This window comes from Hemicordylus capensis, chromosome 2 (assembly GCF_027244095.1).
Source record: "Hemicordylus capensis ecotype Gifberg chromosome 2, rHemCap1.1.pri, whole genome shotgun sequence".
Lineage (NCBI taxonomy): Eukaryota > Metazoa > Chordata > Lepidosauria > Squamata > Cordylidae > Hemicordylus > Hemicordylus capensis.
Window position 1 is genome coordinate 165281408 of NC_069658.1, and position 27046 is coordinate 165308453.

General features: G+C 43.8%; 1 protein-coding gene across 2 annotated transcripts; it reads right to left on the reverse strand.

Moving 5' to 3' along the window:
* On the reverse strand, positions 1-16555 carry LOC128344319 (glutathione S-transferase kappa 1-like). Of its 2 annotated transcripts, XR_008315789.1 has the most exons (9): positions 16124-16555; positions 13931-14012; positions 10822-10950; positions 4251-4351; positions 3646-3681; positions 2373-2489; positions 987-1080; positions 430-552; positions 1-311 (listed from the first exon to the last, which is right to left on the reverse strand). XR_008315789.1 is itself a non-coding variant. In XM_053294229.1 (8 exons), exons 1-8 carry the CDS (start codon positions 16214-16216, stop codon positions 509-511), a joined length of 696 nt encoding a protein of 231 aa, XP_053150204.1. In that variant the 5' UTR covers positions 16217-16554; the 3' UTR covers positions 1-508. The 2 variants fall into 2 exon arrangements, 1 of the variants encoding a protein (XP_053150204.1); XM_053294229.1 differs by having other exon boundaries at positions 1-552; positions 16124-16554.
* Between the last annotated feature and the right edge of the window lie 10491 nt (positions 16556-27046).

Genomic DNA, 27046 nt, shown 5'->3' on the forward strand with positions numbered 1-27046 from the left:
TTAAAAATCAAATGGAACTTTATTTCATGGGTGAGAGATAAAATCATTATTCTATGAGGGGGAACATGAGTGAACACTACAGATATTGGTTTTTGGCCTATGCCAAAGGAGAAGGCACCAATGTAGACAGAAGGCACAGAGATCCTAGCCCCCTTAATCTTGTGCAAGAGGGGGAAAGATGCATGATTTGTCCCCCTCCCCAAACCACTTTCTTCACACCTAAATGCAGCTTGGCAGATCACATAGGCAAGCTCTTGCTTGTTCTCTCCATGGAGCAATAGGCTTAGCTGTTCCCTGCAGCACTTTAGGTCCTTTAATGACAAAGAAAGAGGAGCTACTTATTCAGGCCCTCCCTCAGCAGTCCGATCACCCCGATTTCTCCCAAAAACCTTGCTGCTCCAGAGAAAGTGAAAGCTGTTCACATCTTACTGTAGAAGCCAAATGGAGAGGTGCTTTCTCCGACGGCCTTGTTGCTTCGAGGTCCCATGGAGCCTTTGATTCCACCTAGCTAGAGCTTCGGAGCTGTGGGGACTGGTCCCAACCATCTTTCTCCTGTGAAACAAATTGGGACCACAGAGCAAGTCAGACGACAAACCACTTTGCTTGGTTCTGTAGAAGTTTCTATCTATCTATTGGTAGACGTCCATTAATCGACTTCCCCCCTTTCTCGTAGGGGAACAAGCTCCTACGAGAGTCAGTGGAAGCTTCCCGCCCACCCAGGACACAGCAGACTCTGGTAGGAGACAGAATTCAAGGCCACCCAGATCAGTCGCCCTCCCATCTGTGCTATTTACCCCACACTGTCCCCCACCCCCACAAAGGAACCCAAGCATGCCAGGCCGATGACCTGAGTCAGGGAAGGTGGGGCATAAATCCAAGTTATAAATAACATGATTAAAGTACGGTCAGGCTTTGCTCTGGGTTTAACTTGGCATTTGAAAGACTGTTAAGCAACAGAGGGAAGCAGTAGCATTAGAGACACTCACCCAAAACATGTCCCAGCAGTTCCAAACGATCAGAACCAAAAAAAAGGTGGGGCTCGCCATCAACATGGGCAACAATAGAGGGCATCCCAAATGCCTGAATGGAGACAAAGAGACTTTCTGATGTCATGGAAAAGAATGAACCAGCAGCATTCAAATATGCAAGCCAACTTCTGTGTATAGTGGCTGCATATTTGAAACTGCCTTGGTTGCTTATTGAAGGGTGTGTGTGTGATGTTTTAAAAATAAACTCTGCACATTTTCCATACATTGCTCCAGACACTTGACAGGAGGAAGTGTGCTTCTTCCATGCCACCTTCACTTTGCTATAGTACTCAACAGTCGCCTCACTGGGGATTCAAAGCCTCAATATTCTTCCGGACTGAGAGAGAGCAGCAAGCAGAAAGGCTGGAGCTGGCAACCCGTCCTCTTGGGACAAGCTACTAGCTGTAAACTACTAGCTGGCTCATCAACTATGGCTGGCATGAACACTACCTGCTAACTTAGGGGTTTTCTGAACCACAGAAGTATTTTAGACCAGCATCCTATTGTCAAAATCTCAGGGTGGAGGAGCAAGGCAAAGGAACCAGGTATGTGGCTACTCACTGGTCTCTTGCTGTAGGCCTGTTAGCAGATCCTTGCTCACTGTTCATTTGTTGAGGCATCCAAGGATGGCTTGCACACCTGAATGAGCCACTGCAGACATAGTCTGCATAGCATTCCGTTTCAGCTTGTAGCCAAACTATATTAAGTGTATGGTTTAGCCCTGCTTTTCTTTTCTTTTTTTAAGTTATCTGGCAGCCATGGAAACCCAAGCAGAATCAAGACTGTGGCCAGTCAGGGATCCAAGTGTGGAGAAAACCTCCATGCACTCAGCAGAGTCCCTTGCAAATGCTGAATGCGCAGCTGAGTGTGTTGAATGTGGAGTGTGAACTGCGGGTGAATCGGCATTAAGGGGCATGGCTGGCTAGCTTGATCCTGCTCCTCACTCACCCATGAACTGAACTGGTGGTGGGAGGAGGAGAACTACGAGAACCAACCCTAGGATGGGAAATAATATTCATTTAACTGCTAGGTAGTCTCCCACAGGAATTCCCTAGTTGATCTGCTCTTCTTCCCCGAAGAGGCCTCGTCATGGCAGTCAGGAATCTGGCCGAAGCCAGAGCAAGTTACCAGATGGGTATCTGAGGAGGCCCTTCTGGGACGGGGCCCAGTGCTGGGCTCTAGACTGGCAGCTGGGCCAACCTTGTTGCTCTGCAGGGCATTAAAGAGTTTGGATTCTTGAGCTCTGGATTATCCACAGTGTGCCCCCCCCCCGAGAAGGTTCTGGGCTGAAAGCTGTATAGTTGCTCCCCGGACTATGCCCTGAAGGGATGCCAGCCACCTCACCCCATATTTCAGGGCTTCATCTGTTGTTGCTTTCAGGCAATTCTTCACCTCAGATGAGCGGCTTATTTCCAGAAGCTTCTGGGCTGTGTCTGAAGGTAAGCCTGCTCTTTCTGCAGCCTGAGGAGAGAGATACAAGAGGAAGGTATTGTAGCCATTTGAGCCAAGGTGGACTGCATAATACTTTGGGAGACTCTCAGTAGCGACAAGGGTTTAGCTCACTTGAGATACATTCAAGCTTGTCTTGCAAGAATGACAAGATGCCGCCGACATACCTAAAGAGGACTAGAGAGCAAGAGGGAGGCAGGGGGTGTGGCAGCCACCACCCAGTCCAGCTAAGGGAGCACATACGGAATGATCTGTCTGGGATGGTCAGTATTAGTCTAGCCCATATTCTGCTTGTCCTGGAAGCTGTCAGCTCTGACCACAGACATTTCATGTTTCCAAGACGAGAGTGAAAGACATCTGGAATCAAAGGAACACAAGGAAGTATTCTGCTGCTGTTACCCTGTGTCAGGCCACAGTTCCATCTAACCCAGAAGGGTCTGCTCTTACTGGCAATGCTTCTCCAGCATGCAGCCAGGTTGAGGCCTCTCTCAGTCCTGCTCTCCAGAGATTTAATCTTGGACCTTCTGCATACAAAGCATATGCTCTGCCACTGAACTATAGATTTATTTCTGTGTATACCGCTTTGGGAACTTTTGTTGAAAAGTGGTATATAAGTGTTTGGATTCCTCTGCATAAGCTATAAAGGCCGCAAGAGAGACCACAAAGGCCTTTCATCAGGAGATGTCTGGGCACAGACTATTCCATTTGGATTAAGATGGATAATGCAGAGAGTCATCTATCGTCTCAGCTGCCCTAAGCTGCTGTTTGTGCTGCTTTGCAAAGGTCAGTTTTGAAAACACAAATAAAAAACCCATCAGGAAAGTACAACCAGATCCTTTGAGGAATCCATAACGAGGAAGATGGCAAAGTCATACCAGCCCTGATCTTGATTCTCCCCCTTCCCCACCAACAAAACAGAACTCATAAAGACAGTCCTCCCCTGACAACAACACTGTTCAGCCCTAAAGATGTGGCCTAATTCCACAGGACACCGAGAGATCGAAGGCATCCATACATTTTCCCACTCAGCCTTCTGTTCCAGTGCAACAATTACCCACCCAGCAGTCCTCCACAGATCAGCTTACACAATTTAGACCACTGCATGCCTCACACACAGAGCAGATGCACGGCAGGAAGGAAAGGAGGAGGAGGAGGAAGAGGAACTTACTGCCAAAATACTCTCTGGCTGGGTAATGTCTTCATCCTGGAGAGAGAAGGAAGAAGGCAACCGATTACAACATGCTCACAGACAGAGGCTTTGTTCAAAGACTTAAAGTTAGAATATACTGTAGCTATCTGGTTTTGCAGAGAAGATTTTAAGAAAATTATGAATATGGATGCCTTTCCTATAGGAAGAGGAAGGTACATCAGCCCCCCAAAATGGAGGTGGATATCTTAATGCAAGCTATTGCTGGTGACTGCAAAGAGCGATGGGGAAAGAGAAAACTGCCTGGAATTCTGGATTTCCATGAAGAAGCCTCTGTGTTATATTGGCACTCCTGTGTTGCTGGTTCATCTAACTCAGACTTGCACAACTTGTGACCAACCATGCACAATGCAGCCTACTGGCCATATGTTGTCGCCTGCCAGGTGCCTAACAACCCCATTTTTGCAGCCCCCAGGGAGACAACAAGAAGTAGGCATTAGAATGAATCCCTGGAAGGCCACTGTATTCGGCTTGGTAGATTGATATTTATTGCAGGCTTTCAGGCCCAAGCTTCCAGAGGGATTTACTACGAGGGATGCATGAGGCTGCAATATGTAAATACTCACCCGGGACCAAGCACGCATCCAAAGTTCTCTAGATACCATCTCCAGAAACTGCGGTTGTGACATATCCACTGCTGTGACAAAACGCATGGCAGACAGACTGCCTGTATTTGGTAAAGACAGACACATAAAAAGCATCAGTCTGCACGAGAATCAGATGAAAAGAGACCCCCGCCCCCCGAGAGAAACTTCTGTCATCAAGACAGGAGGAGGGAGGCCAATCTCACTCATAGGTTTGTTGAGGTTGTTCAAGGGGGCTTTTCATCAAAGCAGGGCCATCAGTGTACATGGGGCTTTACAGAGCTCCCAAGCAAATAACGTCTGGTCTCTGCTCCAAGGAGCTTACACTTTTCAAAGGTTGATAATGGGGACGACAAAGGAAGTGCCTTTCCCAAAGTTTAACAAGATATGGAAATCAACTTGGGGTTTGTCCGTAAAGTGGCATTTTCATGGCATCTCTCACTTGTCTTCATCCTTACACATTAGGCAACACAAATGCACAAGACCACATGAAGCTAGATCACAAAGACGGACTTCTCTGGACAAGTGCACAACATAATGCAAGCCAAGCCCTGAGGTTCTTTCAGGAGCAAAAGTCAATGCCCGGATTCCCCAAGAAGAGTTTGCAGTTTCCCCCCATTAGCTGGGCAAAGTAAACACCTTACAGCCAGCAGGGAGAAGGCAACGGTCTCTGTTCAGCCCCACCTTGGCATCCTTCCAGTGCCTGCCACTGTTCCCTCTAAGGTGTGCGCACTCACAAGTTTTTTGATGTCCACTTTTTTATGTCCAGTGTTTTGATTTTTTTGATGGACATTTGATGTCCATTTAAAAGTTAATTTTAAATCCCGCTCAGGTTTTAAATCCCTCTTCAAGAAGGCCCCACTCTGAACAGATGTGTGCACACACTGCCTGGATACTACTGCCCAGAACAAAACTCTTTCCACACAGAGATGAAGAAAATTAGAGGGACCACTGGTGGCTGCTGTCGGTTTCTATCTTTTTTTTTTTTAGATTATGAGCCCATGAGCTAAAGGAATCTTTTTCTACGCAAACCACTTTGAGAACCTTTTCACTGAAAAACGGCACATTAATAATAATGATGATGTTATGAATCCTAAATTGCAACCCTCAAGCCAAATATATTCTCTTCAGCCCTAGCTCAAGATAAAGCCACGAGGAGGACCAAGAGGGGAAGAGGCAGCCATGGCAGGGCAGGCAGAGATGCATCTGGTCCTTCACTGGCTGCCCTGCCCTCTGCCCCCTCCAGCCCTCCCTTTCAGCCCCCCACAGCTGCACCTGCTAAGACCCACATTGGCCACGGTGGGGGCTATGCAAGCGTTTTAGTTACAGACAACTCCTCTGAACCACGTTTTGGGCTGTTTGTGAAATATTGCTTTTTCTATACGTTCAAGTTGCCCTTTTAAACAAGCAAATAAAGAGAACTTCGTCAGCACCACATGCCAGTGTGTATTCTGTGTGGAATGTATATTTTACATTTGATACTTTCTGTATTTGGGGAGATTCTCATCGACTGAGAGTGGTTGCCAGGGATTTAATTTCTGGGTGCCCATGACCGGGACGACTCCTGGAAATCTGCAAACGTTTCATCATTTGTTTGCTTTGGGACTCAAACAGCTCTTTGTCAGAGCAAACTACCATGGCAAGAACTTGTGGAAGTGCCTGAGATTTCTCTTCCCCATCCCACAAATTCCCAGCATCTCTACTATGCCATAAAGAGAGAAAGGTGACTGGAAGACGGCTGTGGAGTAAGGAGTTCTTGTCTGGCTTCTAGGCTCCCCTCTCCTCTGGGTGGGAGAAGGGTTTGGCCAAGGCTTTTTCTGGGTTCTTGTCCTCCTCTCTGCAGCCTGTTTGTTATCAGGGGCTGCTCACTCTAATTGTGTAGATATATTCTGCACCTGGCCAGACTGCCTGATTGGTGTGGGTGGATCTCCATTGCGCTTCGGAGATCTTGAACATTATTAGAGTGGGCTGCAGCCAGAGGCGGCCTTCGGAGGTGGGACTGAGGGCTGGGGCCAACTTACTAACTTAAACAGCTGGAAGGAAGACTCCTGCTCACTTTATTGTTACCTAGTATTTAGTTAGGCCTGGTACAGGTATGTGTTTTGGGCTGAACAGAGACGGGGAGGTGGGGAATGACTCTTGGTCAGCTATACCAGTGGTGGTGGGGAATTGACGAAGATATGGCATTGGTAGGCCAGCGGGCCGTTATAGGGAAAGGAAATCCAGAAATCTAATTGCTGTTTGCCTTCCAGCAGGCCTGCCACCCTCTTTGATTCCAGAGAGCAATGCCACCCACCCACAGAACCTCACCTTATTACTCTGTAATGCCAGGTTGGTTCAAAATAAATCTGAAGTTCCTTTTTGCGGTATATGAAAAACAATGTGAATTTGGATTTATTAACGGGGGTTGCAATGTAAAAATAACAGTTGGGGAATTTGTTATAGTAATGAAATTAATAGATTATTATGGTGATGAAAATAAGGACTAGGATATAATAACTAGATATATAAATGCGAAGAAAATATTCACACGAGAGCAAATATGGATGTTGTAGTATAACTATGTTGAAAGATGAACTGGAAGTCACATTGATATGTAGAAAACTAATAAAAATAAAGTGCTAAATAAATCTGAGGTAGTCCATGACTTGATTATGGATGAAGGAGCTGACCTGGTATGTACTGCAGAGACCTGCTCAGGAGAGGCTAGTGGTCCAGTTTGGTCCCAGCTTCTCCCAGAGGGTTATTCCATGGTTGAGCAGGTGAGAGGATGTGGACGGGGAGGTGGGGTGGCTGTGGTCTATAAGAATACCATCTCCCTTACCAGGCTCCCTGTTGGGGATTTGGCCTATACTGAATGTGTGTACCTAAGCCTAGGGACCAGGGATGGATTGGGACTTCTGCTGGTGTACCAATCACCCCGCTGCCCAGTAGAGTCCCTAAATGAGCTGACGGACCTGGCTGCTGAATTGGCGTTGGAGTCACCCAGGTTGTTGTTGGTGGGGGACTTTAATGTTCATTTTGGGACTGGGTTTTTGGGGGCAGCTCAAGAGTTCATAGTGACCATGCCGACTGTGGGCCTATCCCAATTGATCTCTGGTGAGACACATGATGCTGGTCAAAGCTCAGTTTGGTCTTTTACTCCAATCAGGGAGGTGTTCCATGGGTGGGGACTCCTGTCATCTCGCCATTGTTATGGATGGATCACCATCTGGTTAAGGTAGAACCTACAGCCATGACCCACCTCTGCAGGGGTTAAGGACCAATTAAATTGGTCTGCCCGAGGAGGTTATTGGATCCAAGAGGATTCCAAGGAGCCTTGGAGGGGTTTAGGGTTGGCTCTGCTAACAATTTTGTCAATGCTCTGGTACAAAGATGGAATAATGAACTCACTAGAGCAATAGACAATAGCTCCTAAGCATCCTCGCTGACTTGCTTTATAGACAGCCCCGTGGTATTCAGATGAGTTACGGGAGCTGAAGCAGCGAGGTAGACAATTAGAGCACAAGTGGAGGAAGACTCGGTGTGGGTCTGATCAGGCACAACACAGAGCACATTTGAAGACTATGTTCTGGCAGTGTGGGTGGCAAGGAGGCAGTTCCTTTCTGCCCACATTGCTTCCGCAAATTCACGTCCAGCTGAGTTGTCTAGGGTTGTGAGGGGGCTAGTATGTACCCCCTCCCCCTTAAATGTAAACTTGGAACCATCAGTCACTCGCTGTGATGTCTAACAACTTTTTTGCATATGAACTTTCTCAGATTTGGGTCGAGCTGGATTCCACAGTTACTGCGGAATCTACTGTGGTGTCCAGCAACTCCTCTTATGGGATTAGATTGGATCACTTTGTTTGTGAATCCTAAGGAAGTGGACGAACTGCTTCAGACTGTGTTCCCTACAACCTGTTCTCTTGACCCTTGCCCAACTTGGTTTATTGCATCGGATAATCATATTATCAGAGAAGGTCTGGTTAATAGTATAAATGCTTCTCTAAGGGAGGGCAGGATGCTCCTTGTCTTGAGGTTATTATTAGACCACTCTTGAAGAAAGCTATGCTGGACCCCTCAGAGTTAGCTAATTACAGACCTGTTCTAATCTTCCATGGTTGGGCAAGGTGGTTGAGTGGGTGGTGGCCTCTCAGCTCCAGGTAGTTTTGGTTGATGCAGATTATCTAGACCCATTTCAATCTGGCTTTCGTGTGGGCTATGGTGTCGAGACTGCCTTGGTTGGCCTGATGGATGATCTCCAACTGGCAATTGACAGAGGGAGTTTGACTTTTGGATCTCTCTGTGGCTTTCGATACCATCAACCATGGTATCCTTCTGGACCGCCTGGGGGAGGTGGGATTGGGTGGCACTGTCTTACAGTGGTTCCGCTCCTACCTCTCTGGCAGATTCCAGATGGTGTCTCTAGGAAACTGTTGCTCCACTAAGTGAGAACTGAAGTGTGGAGTTCTACAAGGCTACATACTGTCTCCGATGCTTTTTAACATCTACACGAAACCTGCTGGGAGAGATCATCAGGAGGTTTGGTGCTGGGCGTTACCAATATGCTGATGACACCCAGATTTACTTTTCCATGCCAACCTCATCAGGAAGTGGCATATCTTCCCTAAATGCCTGCCTGGAGGAAGTAATGGGCTGGATGAGGGATACCAAACTGAAGTTGACTCCAAATAAGACAGAGATACTGACTGTGGAGGGCCAGGATCTGAAAGATGGTTTAGATCTGCCTGTTCTGGATGGGGTTACACTCTCCCTGAAAGATCAGGTACGTAGCTTGGGAGGGCACCTGGACCCCAAGCTCTCCCTGGTTTCTCAGGTGAAGGGGGTCGTCAGGAGCGCTTTTTATCAGCTTAGGTTGATACATCAGCTACGTCCATTTCTAGAGGTGAATGACCTTAAAACAGTGGTACATATGCTGGTAACCTTCAGGCTTGACTACTGTAGTGTGCTCTATGTGGGACTGCCTTTGTATGTAGTCCAGAAACTACAATTGGTACAGAATGCTGGTAACTTCCAGGCTTGACTACTGTAGTGTGCTCTACGTGGGGCTGCCTTTGTATGTAGTCCAGAAACTACAATTGGTACAGAATGCGGCAGCCAGATTGGTCTCTTGGACAACACGAAAGGACCACATAACACCAGTTCTAAGACAACTGCACTGGCTGCCAATATGTTTCTGGGTCAAATACAAAGTGCTGGTTATTACCTATAAAGCCCTTAATCGCTTGGGTCCAAGTTATCAAAGAGAGCGCCTCTTTTGTCATAATCCCTGTCACCTGTTATGAACTTCTGGAGAGGTCCAGTTATGATTGCCACTGGCTTGTTTGGTGGCAACCCAGGACTGGGCTTTTTCTGTGGCTGCCCCAGGGCTTTGGAATCAGCTTCCTGCTGAAATAAGAGCATCTCCTTCTGTTTGTTTTCAGGAAGAACCTCAAGACCCTCCTGTTCTCTCAGGCTTTTAATTACAATTAATTTTATTCTATTGTTTTATTGTCATGTATTTTAATTTGTGACTCTTCAATATTTTAAATTTTGTATACTGCCTAGAGATATACATATCAGGCGGTATAAAAATATGATAAATAATAAATCAAGGATGGCAACCCCTGCTAACTTGGCAAAGAGGCACCTTTTTAACATGGTGATTCTTTTAATTTAGCAGGGGGAGAGCAACTGACTGTATCCATCCCCACACAATACCCCACCAGTGACTGTTGCTGGTGTTCACCTTCTGTTTCTTTTTAGACTGTGAGCCCTTCGGGGACAGGGATCCATCTTATTTATTTATCTCTCTATGTAAACCACTTTGGAAACTTTTGTTGAAAAGCGGTATATAAATACTTGTTGTTGGCTGTGGCTTGCTTATGCATTAAAAAAAGGAGACATTTCGTACAGAAATATGTTCCTGTTGGACCATGGATGGCTCTAACTGGAGCCAGATTTGGAGTGGATGTTCTCCAAGCAAGGATTCCTGCTCTCCAAGGGTTGGGACTTAGAACACAACACACAGGAACTCCACTGAGGAGGCCAGGCCAGGAGGCCAGGCTTCTATTATTTATACCTAGCCAGGTGAATCTAGAATCCTCATACTGCCTGCCAACCACAAAGGTCCAAATACATTTAGTTTGGGATAGCTTACTAGGCTAAGTAGCGTTTCAGACCAGGTTTTCGGTTCAACCTCTAGAACGTTCCTTCATACTAAATGGCTTGCAACATTAAAAAGAAACTGAGAAGACCTCCTTCTTTTCAGTGAAATAAGGACTACTACTTCAAAAATGTAGGTTGTTAAACTAAGTAAAGTATAGTAAAGTATGCTGTCAAGTCGGTATTGACTCCTGGTGACACAGAACCCTGTGGTTGTCTTTGGTAGAATGCAGGAAGGGTTTACCATTGCCATCTCCGGCACATTATGAGATGATGCCCTTTCAGCATCTTCCTATACTGCTGCCGCCTGATATAGGTGTTTCCCATAGTCTGGGAAATATACCAGCGGGGATTCAAACTGGCAATCTCTGGCTTGCTAGTCAAAGTCAGCACCTTCTTTTTCTTACCCTTTTTGACCATCATCTCAAAGACATCCTTTGGTATTTTTTCTGGCACTTGGTAATATTTTGCCATCCGCATAAGGTCCTTCGCCATGTACTCTCCTCTCTTGGGCAACATTGCTGGGGGCTGGTTACCTGTTGCAAAGAACACACATGTCATGAGGAGCAGTTTCCAGTGTTCGACATATTGATAAGAAAGAAGTGTTCAGGAGCACTGACAAATATTGTAAGAGATTAGCTTATCGTGGCCTGTGTTCTAGGCTTTAGGACAGAAGGCCATCTTAGCCTACTGTTCAGTAGGCTTATGAGATCACCTGGCAGAGCGAGCGAGACCCTATCAACTTCACAACACCTGGACTAGTCTGAACCAAATTGAGTACAATTGTAGGGACACCTCAGTGGTGTACAGTAGTTGGTGATGTCATCCAACCTGATCCAAGATGGCAGATGCGTAAACTTTTGAGGTGCAGGTGGGCCAACTTGTGAACCACCTAACTAATTTGAATCAAATTTGCTACAACTGTAGGGACACACAGGGATGCCCAAATGGCTTGGTGTGTGATGATGTCATCCACTCCAATTCAAAATGGCAGCCACATGAACATCTGAGACACAAGCAGGCTAATTTGTGGACTGCCTAACTCATTTGAACAAAATTGGGTACTGTTGCAGTGAGTGACACACAGGGACACCTCAGTGGCATAGTTTGTGATGTCATCCACACCAAATCAAGATGGCGGATGCATAAACTTTTGAGGTGCAAGTGGGCTAGATTGTGAACTGTTTAATCAATTTGAACCAAATTTGCTGAAGCTGTAGGGACACATAGAGACCACTGTTCCCTCTAAGGCATGCTCATGTGTGCCCGCTCACAGGTTTTTGGATGTCCGCTCAGTTAATTTTAGATCCCGCTCAGGTTGAATCAGGAAAGCCCTATTCTGCATGCACATGTGCACACACTGCCTTGATATTGCCACCTAGAACAAAACTCATTCCACACACTGATTTTAAAAACAACAACTAGAGAGAACACTGATAGAAACACCTCAATGGTATAGTTTGTGATGATGTCATCTACCCCAATCCAAGATGGCGGGTGCATGAATGTTTGAGGCACAAGTGGGCTAACGTGGACTGTCTAACTGATTTGACTCAAATTTGCTACAGCTGTAGGTACACATAGGGACACCTCAACAGTAAAGATTATGATGATGTCTTCCACCCCAATTCAAGATGGCAGACATGTAAACTTTTGGAGGTGCAAGGACACTAACTTGTGGACAGTCTGATTTGAACCAAATTTGAAACAGCTGTAGTGAGTAACAAACTGCACCATTGAGGTGTCCCTGTGCAATGAAAACATCAACCCTGAGCCAAGATGGCAAACATGAATATTTGAGGCACAAGATATCTAACTTGTGGCCCTTGAGCTGCACCAAATTTAGTCCAGAGGTAGACATAGTGAAAGGAAAGTAAGCTGATTAGTTCTTATTAGAACAACTTGTTGTGTATTCTTGTCAACTCATTGTAACCATAAGTCAGAGACAGCTCCCGACACAGATGTCTCAACACTGTCTGGCAGGTAGTAATTGTTCAAGAAATATTAGGCCTTACAACACAGCAGGGAACAGGGAGGATTTCCACATGGACACAGAAAAACAGAAACAGGTGTCACACAGCTGAGGTACAAGACAAGTTTTTGGGAAACCACACTCCTAAGGACTGATTGCCTTCAGCTAGCTGAAAAAGCAATCCCGCCATCTCTGCTGTCTTCTGTAACTGAGATTTGTGGTGAGTACAATAAACTGTTTGTATATTGTTAACTGAACAGATGTGACTGATCATTTTTCCGGTGGGTTAAGCAGGCAACTAGTTCTACAGGACCTAGCTATTTAGTTTCACTGCACTTCTGCTCTTTAAATGATCATTCCCTAGTAGACAATAGTGAGATTTTCTAATATTTTAAATTTCTTACACCAGACAGAGGCAAGCAGTGTTCTCTCTAAGGCATGCACATATGCTTGCGCTCAAAAGTTTTCTCATGTCTGCTCAGTTAATTTTAAACCCTGCTCAGGTTCAATAAGGAAGGCTCCTCTCTGAATGCAGGTGCGCGCACACTGCCTTGATACTGCCACCCAGAACAAAATTCATTTTTGTGGATACACAAGATTGTGGAATCTCTCCCAATTACCACCCCAGTACCTGATAACTTTGATGACTACCTAGAAAACATTTTAGTTTATTATTATTATTATTTATTTACACAGTCAGACAGGTGTTATTGACCGGTTTGTTTTATCCAGACATTGAGTCCTTCCCAAGGACCTAGGATGGCTGAATTTTATTGTCAATGTTGTTGCTGTTGTTATAGATATCGTCACAGAATATAGGCTGTTCCCAGTAAAGCTGCTTTTTGTTATTGGCTGATGGTTATTTCTGTGGCCCCTATGGTGTTGAGGTGCTCTTCAAGGTATTTTGGAACTGCACCCAGGGTGCCAATTATTATTATTATTATTTATTTATTAGTCAATTTCTATACCGCCCTTCCAAAAATGGCTCAGGGCGGTTTACACAGAAATAACAAACCAGTAAGATGGATCCCTGTCCCCAAAGGGCTCACAATCTATAAAGAAACATAAGATAGACACCAGCAACAGCCACTGGAGGTACTGTGCTGGGGGTGGATAGGGCCAGTTACTCTCCCCCTGCTAAATAAAGAGAATCACCACGTTAAAAAGGTGCCTCTTTGCCAAGGTCCAGCAAAATCAAGTTTAATCAAGGTCCAGCAAAATCAGCGTTCACTACACAGTCAAACAACGAAGTCACCTAAGAATAAGCAACAGTAAAACCAAAAGAACAGCAGTTTGGGGAAGAAGCTAGATTTCCAAGCCTTGATAACTCGGAAAGTTGTAATACTCTTCACATTGTAAGATTGCACTAAGAAAGTACACAAGAAAGAAGATGGATATAGGATGCTTCACACATCTCCTGCAATTCACACTGAAATGCAGACAAAATCTCAAGATCCCTCTGAAGTGGGGAAAATATTCTGGAGGCATTCTCCATGAATATATTCAAGCTTTGGTAGAACCCACTAGCACCATTCAGCACCTACCAGTCCCCTTCATTATGCCTCCAAGGTAAGCAGGTCGCAAACGCAGCTCAATGTTCCAGATGGGACGGTACCGGCAGAGAACCTGCAGTGGCGAGAAAAATAAAACTGGTGATTAACAGCAGCCTCCAAGGCATGTGGAGAGAGACCTGGAGCCAGTAGTGAGAAAGTTAGGAGTTGCAAGTAGAAATGCATTGCTACTTCCAGACTGCAGTAGATATAGCATGTTTGGGGAACATCGACTCTCCCTCTTTTACATGTCCTATTTCTGTTGTAGTCTGTATCTGGGCACACACCTCTCAGAAAGATGCCTCCATATACCAGTCGCAGGGAAGTAGCAGTAGGAGAGAGGGCATGCCCTTGCCTCTTGCCCGTGAGCTTCCCAGAGGCATCCAGTGGGCCACTGTGGAAAAGAGGATGCTAGACTAGATAGGCCTTGGGCCTGATCCAGTGAGGCTTCTCTTATGTTCTAGAAAGACTGAATAGAAATGCTAACAGTCCACATGTTCAGTGCTATATCACGGATAAAAAAAAAAAGTCAGATTTTTCTTCATTAAGAAATGTGATGGTTTAAGCAAAAGTATAGGTGGACAACAGATGGATGAAGATGCTGTTCAAACTCCCTGTAGAGACTGAGTGAACAAGGTGTGACCGTCTCAGACTGGAACCACCCATGTTGTACACAATGGAGCAAGCCAACTGGAGGATCTATTTGCATGTGGTTTGTTAGTATTTTTAAAGTGGATTCATTCATCATAGTGTTTTTCTTCCAACAACCTAAAGAAGGAATGTTTGAACACTTTTACTGTTAGAGCAACAGGTGCCATATTCAAAAGCACTGAATAAAATTCAGGAGATTTAAAGTTGTGAGATCCTCTTCTCTCGAGAGATAAGCCTTGTGCCAACCAAACTGCTACTAGCTGCCACAGTGTGAGGAATGACAATCCCTTAGACCCCCACACGTGAGTGAATTACAGCTGGGAGCCATGCAACATTTCTAGCTGCAACAGTAAACAGGGCAATGCTCAGACTGGAGAGGCAGAGACCTTTGCAAGGACCTTTGCAAGGCTGCCTGACTCCCTTCTTTGGCAAAGGCCATCTGGCTGCATTCAAAGCCTGGCCTTGGCTATCAGTGCAAACTGGCAGGGATGGGGGCGGGGGAGGCAGTCGCTGCTGAGAGGGAAGGGACCAGGCCATCCATCCCATTGGGAGTTAGCCCCCACCCCCCTCCATATTTGCAGCAACTAACCCCAGACATGCTTCTCAAAGGGCTGAACCTAGAAATCCTGAGAACTTAAGTAGTAGCGATCACTTCACCAGAAGCGACACCTTCCATAAGAGGGGACTCATGAGCTGGGCCAAGCGGTGTTCCAGTTAGAGCAAACAGAGCTGTTTTGATCTGGAATAAGGGGCCACTGCAGTGCAATAAGAAGCTTCTGGCAATCTAAGGCTACAATTCCATATATGCAGTTACTTACACTGGAGGAAATACCCTTGAAGGGGTGGTAGTTGCTTCTAAATACTTTAACAGTTGAGACCTATACACATCTTTTCAGAAGCAAAGGTAAAAACTTGTGCCATTAAGTCCGAGTAAGCCCCACTTAATTTAACAGGATTTACTCCCAGGTAAATGCACACAGGACAGCAGTCTTGCAGAGCAATACTACACATCTTTACTCAGAATAAGGGACTCTTGAGTAAATTATTTCAGTGGGACTTACTCCCAGTAAAGTGTGTAAAGGGGCTGCAGCCTTATTCTCGAATAGGAACAGGCAGTAAAATGGTAACCCCAAATGTAGACATCATATAGAACACAACCCCACTGAACTCGTTGGGACATCGTTTGGTGGTGGTGGTGGTGGGGCACTATAAGAAGGGGGCGTTCCTGCTGCGGGGGATTTCGGGGAGGAAGCAGCCTGAACTTGAGCCCGTCCCATTGGGATAATACCCACCCCCCACACGGGGAGGCAGCCACCAGGGCTGTCCTTGGAGAGCGCTCATGGGGTGCAGGGCTTGCCTGGGGCACATCTGCCAGGGCGGGGACCCCTTCTTCCCTCCCAGTCAGTTTCAACGGGGGCTAAAACAGCAGGGCCCGGTGGGGGGGGGGCGGTGGCCCTGCCCTACGGACAGCCCTGGCAGGCAGCGCCCACTCCCACGCCTCTCCCCGACACCTGCTGCTCACATCGCCCGTCTGACCTCAAATGCCAGCCAGGAATACGGAGACACCACATCGTAGAAACACTCCACCAGCTTCTTACTGCTCCTCAGACCTTCGCCAGCTCCCGCCATAGATCTCGTGCGTTACAAAGGAGGGCTGCCTGCACTAGCAAAGGCTTTGTTAGTGGCTGCAAAGGACAACGAGGAGGCCACTTTTATACCCTGCTGCCAGGTGTAGCAGCACTTTCCCCTGCCCCTCGACGAGTCCTGCCCGTGCCTGGTGCATCTGAGCATGTGCAGTACGGTCAAACGAAGCCCAAACGAAGCTCCATTTTATTTTCTGCCCAAAACCCCTCTCAGATTTTCAATCCTGCTTAAAATAAACATTAAAAAAGAATGACTTCAATAGTGCATCCAAAGGACAGATGTGAATTTCTGTGACATTCCTGGAGAACTGGCAAGAAGAGAGCATGCTCAGTCTCTCCAGTTGAAGCCAGTGCCCTTACCCTGAAGGTCAATCTAACGGAAGCTCTTACATTGATGAGAGCATGCTCAGTCTCTCCAGTTGAAGCCAGTGCCCTTGCCCTGAAGGTCAATCTAACGGAAGAGCTTCCGTTAGATTGACCTTCAGGGTAAGGGCACTGGCTTCAACTGGAGAGACTGAGCATGCTCTCATCAACATAAGAGCTTCCCTTAGATTGACCTTCAGGGTAAGGGCACTGGCTTCAACTGGAGAGACTGAGCATGCTCTCATCAACGTAAGAGCTTCCCTTAGATTGACCTTCAGGGTAAGGGCACTGGCTTCAACTGGAGAGACTGAGCATGCTCTCATCAACGTAAGAGCTTCCCTTAGATTGACCTTCAGGGTAAGGGCACTGGCTTCAACTGGAGAGACTGAGCATGCTCTCATCAACGTAAGAGCTTCCCTTAGATTGACCTTCAGGGTAAGGGCACTGGCTTCAACTGGAGAGACTGAGCATGCTCTCAGCAACGTAAGAGCTTCCGTTAGATTGACCTTCAGGGTAAGGGCACTGGCTTCAACTGGAGAGACTGAGCATGCTCTCATCAACGTAAGAGCTTCCGTTAGATTGACCTTCAGGGTAAGGGCACTGGCTTCAACTGGAGAGACTGAGCATGCTCTCATCAACGTAAGAGCTTCCCTTAGATTGACCTTCAGGGTAAGGGCACTGGCTTCAACTGGAGAGACTGAGCATGCTCTCATCAACGTAAGAGCTTCCCTTAGATTGACCTTCAGGGTAAGGGCACTGGCTTCAACTGGAGAGACTGAGCATGCTCTCTTCTTGCCAGTTCTCCAGGAATGTCAAAGAAATTCACATCTGTCCTTTGGATGCACTATTGGAGTCATTCTTTTTTAATGTTTCAGAGTAATTTATTACAAAATTACACATACAACCACATCTGATGTTTTCTGCAGAACCTGGGTTTCCTTTCTTTGGTATTTTAAGCAGGATTGGAAATCTGAGAGGGGTTTTGGGCAGAAAATAAAATGGAGCTTCATTTGGGCTTCGTTTGACCATACTGATCATGTTCGCATGCTTATGAGCATGCTCAGATGCATCGGGCAGGACTCCTCGAGGGGCAGGGGAAAGTGCCGTTTATGCTTCTGCCCTTGCTGAGTCACGTGGTGGAAGAGCGAGTCCTGCTCACTGCTGACACCCAGTGGGCAACTCGCTTTTCTCACCCCTCAGGTTATGCGGAGTATCCTCTATACACGGAAGAGGAGGAGGGAGTGGGGGGGGGGAGAGGGAGGGGCCGTAGGGTTTCTTTTCTGCTTATCTTACACCCTCTACAAGCAGCATGCACATGGGCTCCTCCACTAAATGGGGAACCCTGCTTTTCAGCCTACTTTCCAGTAGGTTGAGGAGATCACCCGGCATTCTGTGTGTGGGTCCCGGTTGGTGTGTTTCTCTCCCTACCCTCCATCAACTTTGCAACACCTGGACCAATATGAACTAAATCGGGTATAGTTGTAAGGACACTTAGGGATACCTCAATGGTGTAATTTCTGATGATGTCATACACCCCAATCCAAGGAGGCGGGCCCATAAAGTATTGCGGTGCAAGTGGCCCAATTTGTGAACCACCTAAGCAATCTGAACCAAATTTGCTACAGCTGTAGGGGAATAACACAATGGTGTAGTTTGCGATGATGTCAGTCACCCCAATCCAAGATGGCAGACACATGAATGTTTGAGATGCAAGTGGGCTAACTTGTGGACTGCCTAACCCATTTTATTAATTTAATTATTTATTATTATTATTATTATTATTATTAATAATAAATAATAGTAATTATTATTACATTTATATCCCACTCTTCCTCCAAGGAGCCCAGAGTGGTGTACTACATACTGAAGTTTCTCCTCACAACAACCCTGTGAAGTAGGTTAGGCTGAGAGAGAAGTGACTGGCCCAGAGTCACCCAGCAAGTATCATGGCTGAATGGGGATTTTGCACTCGGGTCTCCCCGGTCCTAGTCCAGCACTCTAACCACTACACCACACTGGCTCTTTTGAACCAAAAGAATTGAACCAAATTAAGTACAATTGCAGTGAGTGACACACAGGGACACCTCAATGGCATAGTTTGTGATGATGTAATCCACACCGATTCAAGATGGCAGATGCATAAACTTTTGAGGCGCAAGTGGGCTAACTTGTGAACCACTTAACCGATTTGAACCAAAATTGCTGCAGCTATAGGGACACATAGGGACACCTTAATGACATAGTTTGTGACTGTCAGCAACTGGTCCATCAGGCGTTGGAGTCTAGCTGGCAACATGCAAAGCAGGGAATAGAGCGGGGAATGGCAGGGAAACAAGGTTCAAGGCAGGAAGCCAATCTGGGTCACAGAGGCCAAGACACACGTCTGGAAACTCCTCTGCTCAGGCGGGGGGGGGGGGGGCTGGTAGATGCTTCACAAATGATGTGTGCTGTTTCACAGTGCCTGGCTGCAGGCTGCAGACTTGATTTTATAGCCAGGCTTGATGGCTCTCAGCTGACATGGATTCAGGATCTATCAGCCCTATTAAGGAGACGTTTGCTCCTTCTGATAGTCTCCAGCTGGTGTTGATGTCCTGTAACTCTCCTTTGTAGTGGAGTCAGAGGGGCTCCCTGTTTAACTCAGGGTCCTGCTCTCCACTCCCCATCTCCGCGGCCTCTGACTGCTCTGCTTGTCCTGGAACTGCATCCGGTCCTGCTTCAGCTGTTTCTTGTTGACCGACAACTAGGCTCTGCCCTTCAGGTACCCCTGCGTTGGCTGGAGGACTGACAGCATCCTCCTCCCCTTTGCTGTCTGAGGACAGGGGCATGACAGTGATTGTTACCTGGAGAACCCAGTTTCCATAAACCAGACGACAAGGATGATTGAAAGAAGCAAAATCACCTCTTATTTTCCAAAACCAGCGCTGGTGGCTTCTCTCTGTGCCTAACGGCTTGCCAGAGAGTCGCGCGCAGCTGCCTTTGTTTCAGTTTTTTAATACTTTGGCATAATTACATAGCTGGGCGTCAACATTCAGCCCTGAGGGACCAATCGTTTCATTGGTTAGCATCATTGTCCGTCATATTACAAATATTATAATCATTGCTAATTAGACAAACATTCCTCTAGTGCAATGAAGCATTTCTACTCTACATGTTGATAAGCAAGCTGTCCCCCCTTATCCTTGAAGGTGTAACTTTTGCAGGCTTTTGCAGGCTTGGCTATCAGGAGATACAAGGAAAGGGGGGCCTCTTCTCAGATTCTAGCCTGTCAGTAAATTTATGGTTTTACAACTTGCAATTAGGCAAGGCAACTTACAAACCCTATTAACCATTTCTTGACCAGTGCAAACCTGAGTTCTGTCTCACACTCTTTGCGGCTGAACCACCGCCCTAAAATTTCGAGCAGTTTCTATCTCAGAAAATGGAGAATGGAACAATTACAAAGGCACTGGATTGCAAAGACACTTTCCCATTCCATGAGAACAAAGTAATTACAAAGCAGCTTTCAGAAAAGGCATTTTCCCCTCATTCCACATGATGATGTCATCCACCCCAATTCAAGATGGTGGACACATAAAATTTGAGGTGCAAATGGGCTAACTTGTGAACTGCTTAACTGATTTGTTACAAATTTGGTCCACCTGTAGCACATAGGGACACCTCAACAGCGTAGTTTGTGATGATGTCATCCACCCCAATCCAAGATAGTGGTCGTGTGAACATCTGAGGCACAAGCCAGCTAATCTGTGGACTGTCTAACCCATATGAACCAAATTGGGTACAGCTGCAGTGAGTAACACACAGGGACACCTCAATGGCATAGTTTGTGATGATGTCATCCACACTGATTCAAGATGATAGATGTGTAAACTTTTGAGGTGCAAGTGCACTAATTTATGGACAGTCTAACCAATTTGAACCAAATTTGCTACAGCTGAATGGACACATAGGGATGCCCCAAAGGTGTAGTTTGTGATTATGTCATCCACCCTGATCCAAGATGGTGGACATGTGAACCTTTGAGGTGCAAGTGCACTAACTTGAGGACTGTCTAACCACTTTGAACCAAATCTGGTACAGTTGTAGTGGTTGACACACAGGGATACCTCAATGGTGTAGTTTGTGATGATGTCATCCACCCCGATCCAATATGGCGTTCGCATGAATATATGAGATGCAAGAGATCTAACTTGTGGACCTCAGTTTGAACCAAACTTAGTCCAGTTGTAGAGACAGTGAGAGGAAAGTAGGCTGATTAGTTCTTAGTAGAACAACTTGTTTTGACCCTAAACTCACACGATTTGTAGGCCAGTAGGTTCTGTGCAGACCTTATTGGCCGGAATCGGAACCAAACTGGAACAACTTTTTTTTCCCTTCCAAATTCAATTTTTATTAATTTTAACAATAGTAATATTGTCATTCATTACAACTACACACAAAAAGGTGGACTTCCCGCACACATCTCTTCATGATTCATCAGCTATAAAGTTTACCCTTGCTATAATAATAATTCAAAGCATAAATTTAAACCCTTACAAACATAGCTAATCTACCCAACCTGCAGTTTTTTGCTAAATTTCAAACCCTGCTGTAAAGTCCATAGTAGGAAAGTAATTCTTTAGCTACAACAAGAATGGTTTCCAATCTTCTTTAAAACATTCCAAGTTTTGGTCTCTTATTAGTGTTGTAAGTTTTGCCATCTCCGCATATTCCAAATTTTTTATCAGCTAGTCTTCTTTTGAAGGCAGTTCATTACTCTTCCATTTCTGTGCATATATAATTCTGGCCGCCGTAGAAGCATACATAAAAAATGTTAAATTAGTTGTAGAGATTACACCTTGTGTTATTCCCAGCAGGAAGGATTCTGGCTTCTTAGGCAATGTCATTTTAAATATTGTCTTTAACTCATTATATATCATATCCCAATAGGCTTTAGCCTTCCCATAGGTCCACCACATATGAAAAAAGGTGCCTTCAGAATGTCCACACTTCCAACATTTGTTTGAAACATTTTTATACATTAATGCCAATTTTTTTTGGTGTCAGATACCATCTATACATCATTTTGTAATAGTTTTCTTTTATAGCATAACATGCAGTGAATTTTAAATCATTTTTCCATAACTTTTCCCAGGCTGCCATTTCTATATTACGCCCCACATCTTGAGCCCACTTTATTATAGTCGTTTTAACCACTTCCTCTCTTGTCTCCTCCAGAAGCAACAGTTGATACATTTTAGAAACTAATTTTTCATCATTTTGACATAATTCCTTCTCAAAATTTGAAGTCTGATCCTCAAATCCAACTTTAAAGTCTTTCTTATATATCTCATTTAACTGATGATACTGAAACCAATCTCTGACCAAATCTTGTATTTCAGTTAAACTTTTTAACTTACAATCCTTTTCCTGAAAATGTAACAAATCCCTATAGGTACCCCAACACATTTGCATATTTACTTCTTTACGTGATAAGGCTTCAATCGGAGATATCCATAACGGAGTTTTAGGTTCAAACCAATTTTTGTATTTTAACCACACCCTCATTAAACTCCTTCTCACATAGTGGTTCGAAAATTCTTTATGTATTTTACTTTTTTCATACCACAGATACACATGCCATCCAAACCTTCTGTCAAATCCTTCCAAATCAAGAATTCTAGGGTTTCTTAATGTTATCCATTCTTTTAGCCATGTCAAACAAACAGCATCAAAGTATAACCCTAAGTCTGGCAAGGTAAGACCACCTCTTTCCTTTGCATCTGTTAAATTCTTAAAATTAATTCTTGCTCTTTTCCTCTGCCAAACAAACTTAGTTATGTCCTTCTGCCATTGCTTAAAACAAGTTAGAGTGTTAATTATGGGAACAGTCTGAAAGAGAAATAACTTTTTAGGCAAGACATTCATTTTCACCACTGAAATTCTTCCCATTAAAGACAAATTCATTTTAGACCATCTTTGTAGATCAATTTTCACTGAATTCCACATTTTAACATAGTTGTTTGAGAACAACAAGGAATTTTTATTTGATAATCAGATCCCCAGGTATTTAACTTTCTTCTCCACTTTCAACTCACTTATTTCAGAGAATCTGTCCTTGGTTTTCTGATCCATATTTTTAGTCAGGGTCTTGGTCTTATTTATATAAAATCCAGCCAGCTGTCCAAATTGTTGTATTTTATCCAAGAGTCTTTCAATCTTGTCCATTGGATTCTCTAAAAACAGCACAACATCATCTGCAAAGGCTCTCAACTTGTAATCCTGTTTCCCAATTTTGGGACTATGTAGTTTATCATCTTCTCTAATAGTTCTACAAAGCACTTCTAGAACCAGTATAAAAAACAATGGGGAAAGTGGGCATCCTTGTCTAGTCCCTTTTTGTATTACACAGTTGTCTGATAGTTCCCCATTTACAATAATCTTTGCATATCGCTCCAAATAAATTGTCTTAATTGCCCTAATAAAATTGTTGCCAGCAGTCATTACCTCTAGTAATCTCCACATAATTTGCCACGAAATATTGTCAAAAGCTTTCTCTGCATCCAAAAAAATCATCGCCATCTGTTTATCATTATGTTTTTCATAGTACCCCAATACATTCAAGACTGTTCTGACATTGTCTCTCAGTTGTCTCTTTTGCAAAAATCCAGCTTGATCTTCATGAATAAAATGCCTTAATATAACCTTCATTCTTCTTGCCAAAATGGCAGCAAAAAGTTTGTAATCATTATTTAAAAGTGAAATTGGTCTATAGTTTTTAACTAACGTTAGGTCTTGATCTGGTTTTGGGATTACTGCAATATTTGCATACTTCCACGAATCCGGCATAATCCCTTTTTGTAGAATATCATTCATAGTCCATTGAAGAGGTTGTGAGATTTGATCTTTAAATGACTTATAGTACAAAGCTGACAGTCCATCAGGCCCTGGGGCCTTGTTGGGCTTAGCTTGATTTATTGCTTCTGTTACTTCCATAATTGTTATCGGAGCATTCATAATTTCTATTTCTTCCTTAGTAAGTTTTGGAATATTTTTGGTCCTGAGAAACTGCTCAATTTTTTTTATCTTCAACTATTTTGCCTTTATATAATTCTGAATAATATTTTAAAAATTCCGCTCTTATTTCCTTTCCATCATAAGAGAGCCCATTTTTTGTAAGTATTTTGGATATATAATTTTTCTTCTTCTCAAATCTAATTTTCCAAGCTAACAACTTGCCTGGTTTGTTTGTGAACTCGAATGTCCTTTGCTTAACATATTTCAAATTCCATTCAAGTTCATTTGCTATTAACATAGAAAGTTGTTGTTGTAGCATTTTGATAGCTTGAGTGACCGTCTTCTTATCTTTTAGCCCATAATAGTTCCCTTTCCTTTTTGGAGATCTGCATCAATAATATCTCTTTTTTCAATCCTCTTTGCTTTTTAAAGTATGAATTTTGTTGTATGAAAAAACCTCTCATAACCGCTTTACTTGCATCCCAAACAATTTTATTGTCCATTCCCTGGTTTAAATTCAATTCAAAATAGTCCTTTAACTTCTTTTTAGCTTTTTCCACAACGTCTGGTTTTTTCAGGAGGTATTCATTCAATCTCCAACGAAATGAAGTCGTTCCTTTCTTCTTCCATGTAAAGCAAATTGGGTTATGATCTGAAAAGGTCCTAGGTAAAATATCCATCCTTTCCATACAGGGTGTAATAGCTTTAGATGTCCAAACCATATCTATCCTTGAATGTGATTGATATCTTTCAGAAAAATAAGTATATTCTTTTGCATTGGAATTTTTAATTCTCCACAAATCATAGAGATCCATGTGTTCTACTAAATCAAAGAATACTTTGGGAAGTTTACCTTGCAAGTTCCTATCCGATATATCGGATTTTCTGTCCAAAGATGTCGAAACAACTCCATTAAACTCTCCCAATATAATCAAATTGACATTCGATAACTCCGCAATCTTTTGATCCAGGTAGTTATAAAATTCAGCTTTCTTTTCATTAGGGGCATAAATTCAAATTATCACTGCTTTAATCCCGGAAATTAGAATTTCCAATGCTAATAACCTGCCTTCTTCATCTTTAAAAATCCATTTGGGTTCAAATTGTTGTTTGACATAAAATACTACCCCCCTTTTTTTTTCTTATCTGAAGAAACAAATTCTTGTCCTAAAGCCTTATTAATCAAAAAATTTTCTATCTTGCTTTCTAATATGGGTCTCTTGTAAGCACACAATGTCCAAATTTTGTTTCTTAAAAAAATGAAAAACTCTGTTTCTTTTAACTTTTGTATTTAAGCCATTAACGTTCCAAGAAAAAAACCTGTAATTTCGTTTGTAATCCATGTGGTCTAATTCAAATTATGTGTTGAGGAAGCAGAATGCTCAGGAGATAAGTCTTTTTTGTATTTCTGCCAAAATTCTTGCACTTTAAGAAGCTCAGTGAATCTATTCTTCTTGCCCTTATAGAAGAAAGAAATTCCCTCTGGTAGTTCCCACCTAAAACATATTCCATTGGCATTTAATGCATCAGTCAAAAATTTGTAATCCTTACGTTTTCTTAAAATTCTAGCTGGAATTTCTTTCAGAATTTTTATCTGGTGAGCTTCAATTGTGAGGGCTGTAGCAAAATGAGCCTGAAAAATTTGCTCAGTAATTGATTTGGAGGTGAATTGCACCAAGCAATCCTTAGTAAATTTATTTCTTGTAGCGAAATCCGAATTTAGGCAAAAAGCTGTCTCAATCTGTGCCTCCATCTCTCCAGCTGTAATTCCCAAAAGTGATGCAAGTTCCTCCCCAAGTAATTTTTTAATGTTCTGGTCAGCTTTCTCTGGGATGCCCCTGAACCTTAAAAATCTCTTTTTGTCTTAATTCCAACAATGCCATTTGATCTAATAATTTTTCTTTGTCATCTTTCAGTGATCCCACATCCTTCTCTAAAGTGTCAACCCTTGATTTAAATTCTTTATTATCTTGTGCTATTTTTTTGACTGTTTCTTCAATATTTGGTGTTGTATCATTTATTTGCTGCATGTTTTGTTTCACTTGAGTCATATCCAAAGTAACTTGTTGGAGAGCATTAGTGTTTGACTGAAGTATTTGTTTCATTTCTGACAATGTCTGATCCAAATTTGCAGACATTTTGACTTCCCCCACAGCTGGACTTGGAAGGGAAAGTTTCCTAGGCTGTGGATGTATCTGGCTTTGGTGTAGTTCCCCCCCCCCATTATCTTTCTTTCTTTCTTATTCTTTTTTTTTCCTTCCCCTTTCTTAGAGGAGAAAGGAGTAGAGCACTTTCACAACAGGGTTTAATGTCCTTGATCTCAAAAGAGAAAGTAAAAGCCTGTAGTTATTTTCCAAATATAAACAGTTCTGCACCACAACTCATATATCTTATCACTGGCAGTTCAGTTTTCTCACGGTAGTGTGAAATGCCTTTTTGCTGTAATTGGCTGAATTAGTGATAGGCAGCTTCAATGACAAACAGCAAATCTCCTCTTCCATAAACTTTTTCAAATAGCAAGAAAAATAGTTTCCACAATAAGATCTTTTTCCAAATACTGAAAGCTTTTAAACATCAGTTAAACTCTTAAGTTCCAATAATTAGCAAGAAGATTGGGTTCCCCTCCTTAATCATAGCCAAAAAGAACTTACAGCCACGTCTTGTAGCTCTGTGAAATCTTTCCAGTAAATGCAGGAGGAACTCCAGCAATTTATCATCAATCACATTGAAAGGTGAGCTTCTTAAACTTTAGCAATTAATTAGATCCAAACCATAGAAATTGGCTGCCAGCTAGCTTCGGTCAGAAAGATTTCTGCAGAAGAAGTCAGCTTGATTAAATCCAGCCCCCGCCACTCTTTACCTAAGACAGAATTGTGTCCTTCAACACAACTCTGAATTAGGGAGCTGACAAAAGGGGGACAGTGGCTTATCTTGAAGTCAACCCTTCAGTCCAGGGTGAGGTGGTGGTGGTGGGGGTTTGAAGCCTCAAAACCCCCTTAATTTCTTCTCCTCGATCTCCCCCTGTCAGGGGAGCATGCAGCTGCGTTGGCAGTCCAACCGGAAGTCCACCAAACTGGAACAACTTCAGTTGAAACTAAACTTGAACTGCATCTCAACTTTTTAAAAAAGTAATGGTTTACGGCTTTCCCAGGTTTACAGTCTGATACAAGCCAGATTCACAGAACATGGGAAGCAGGTGTAGGGCATACTGACAGGAGTATTTATTTCCCCATCCACTGTCTTGAAAGACAGTGGCCACTGATGTTCCCTCTAACAGGGATTCCCAGATGTTGTTGACAACAACTGCCAGAATCCCCAGCTGCAGTGACTTTTGCTTTGGGGGTTATGGGAGTTGTAGTCAACAATAGCTGGGAATCCCTGTTAGAGGGAACACTAGTGGCCACTTAAATTAGAAACACCACCCCATTAGAACTTGTGTTTACAATGCAACACGAACCAA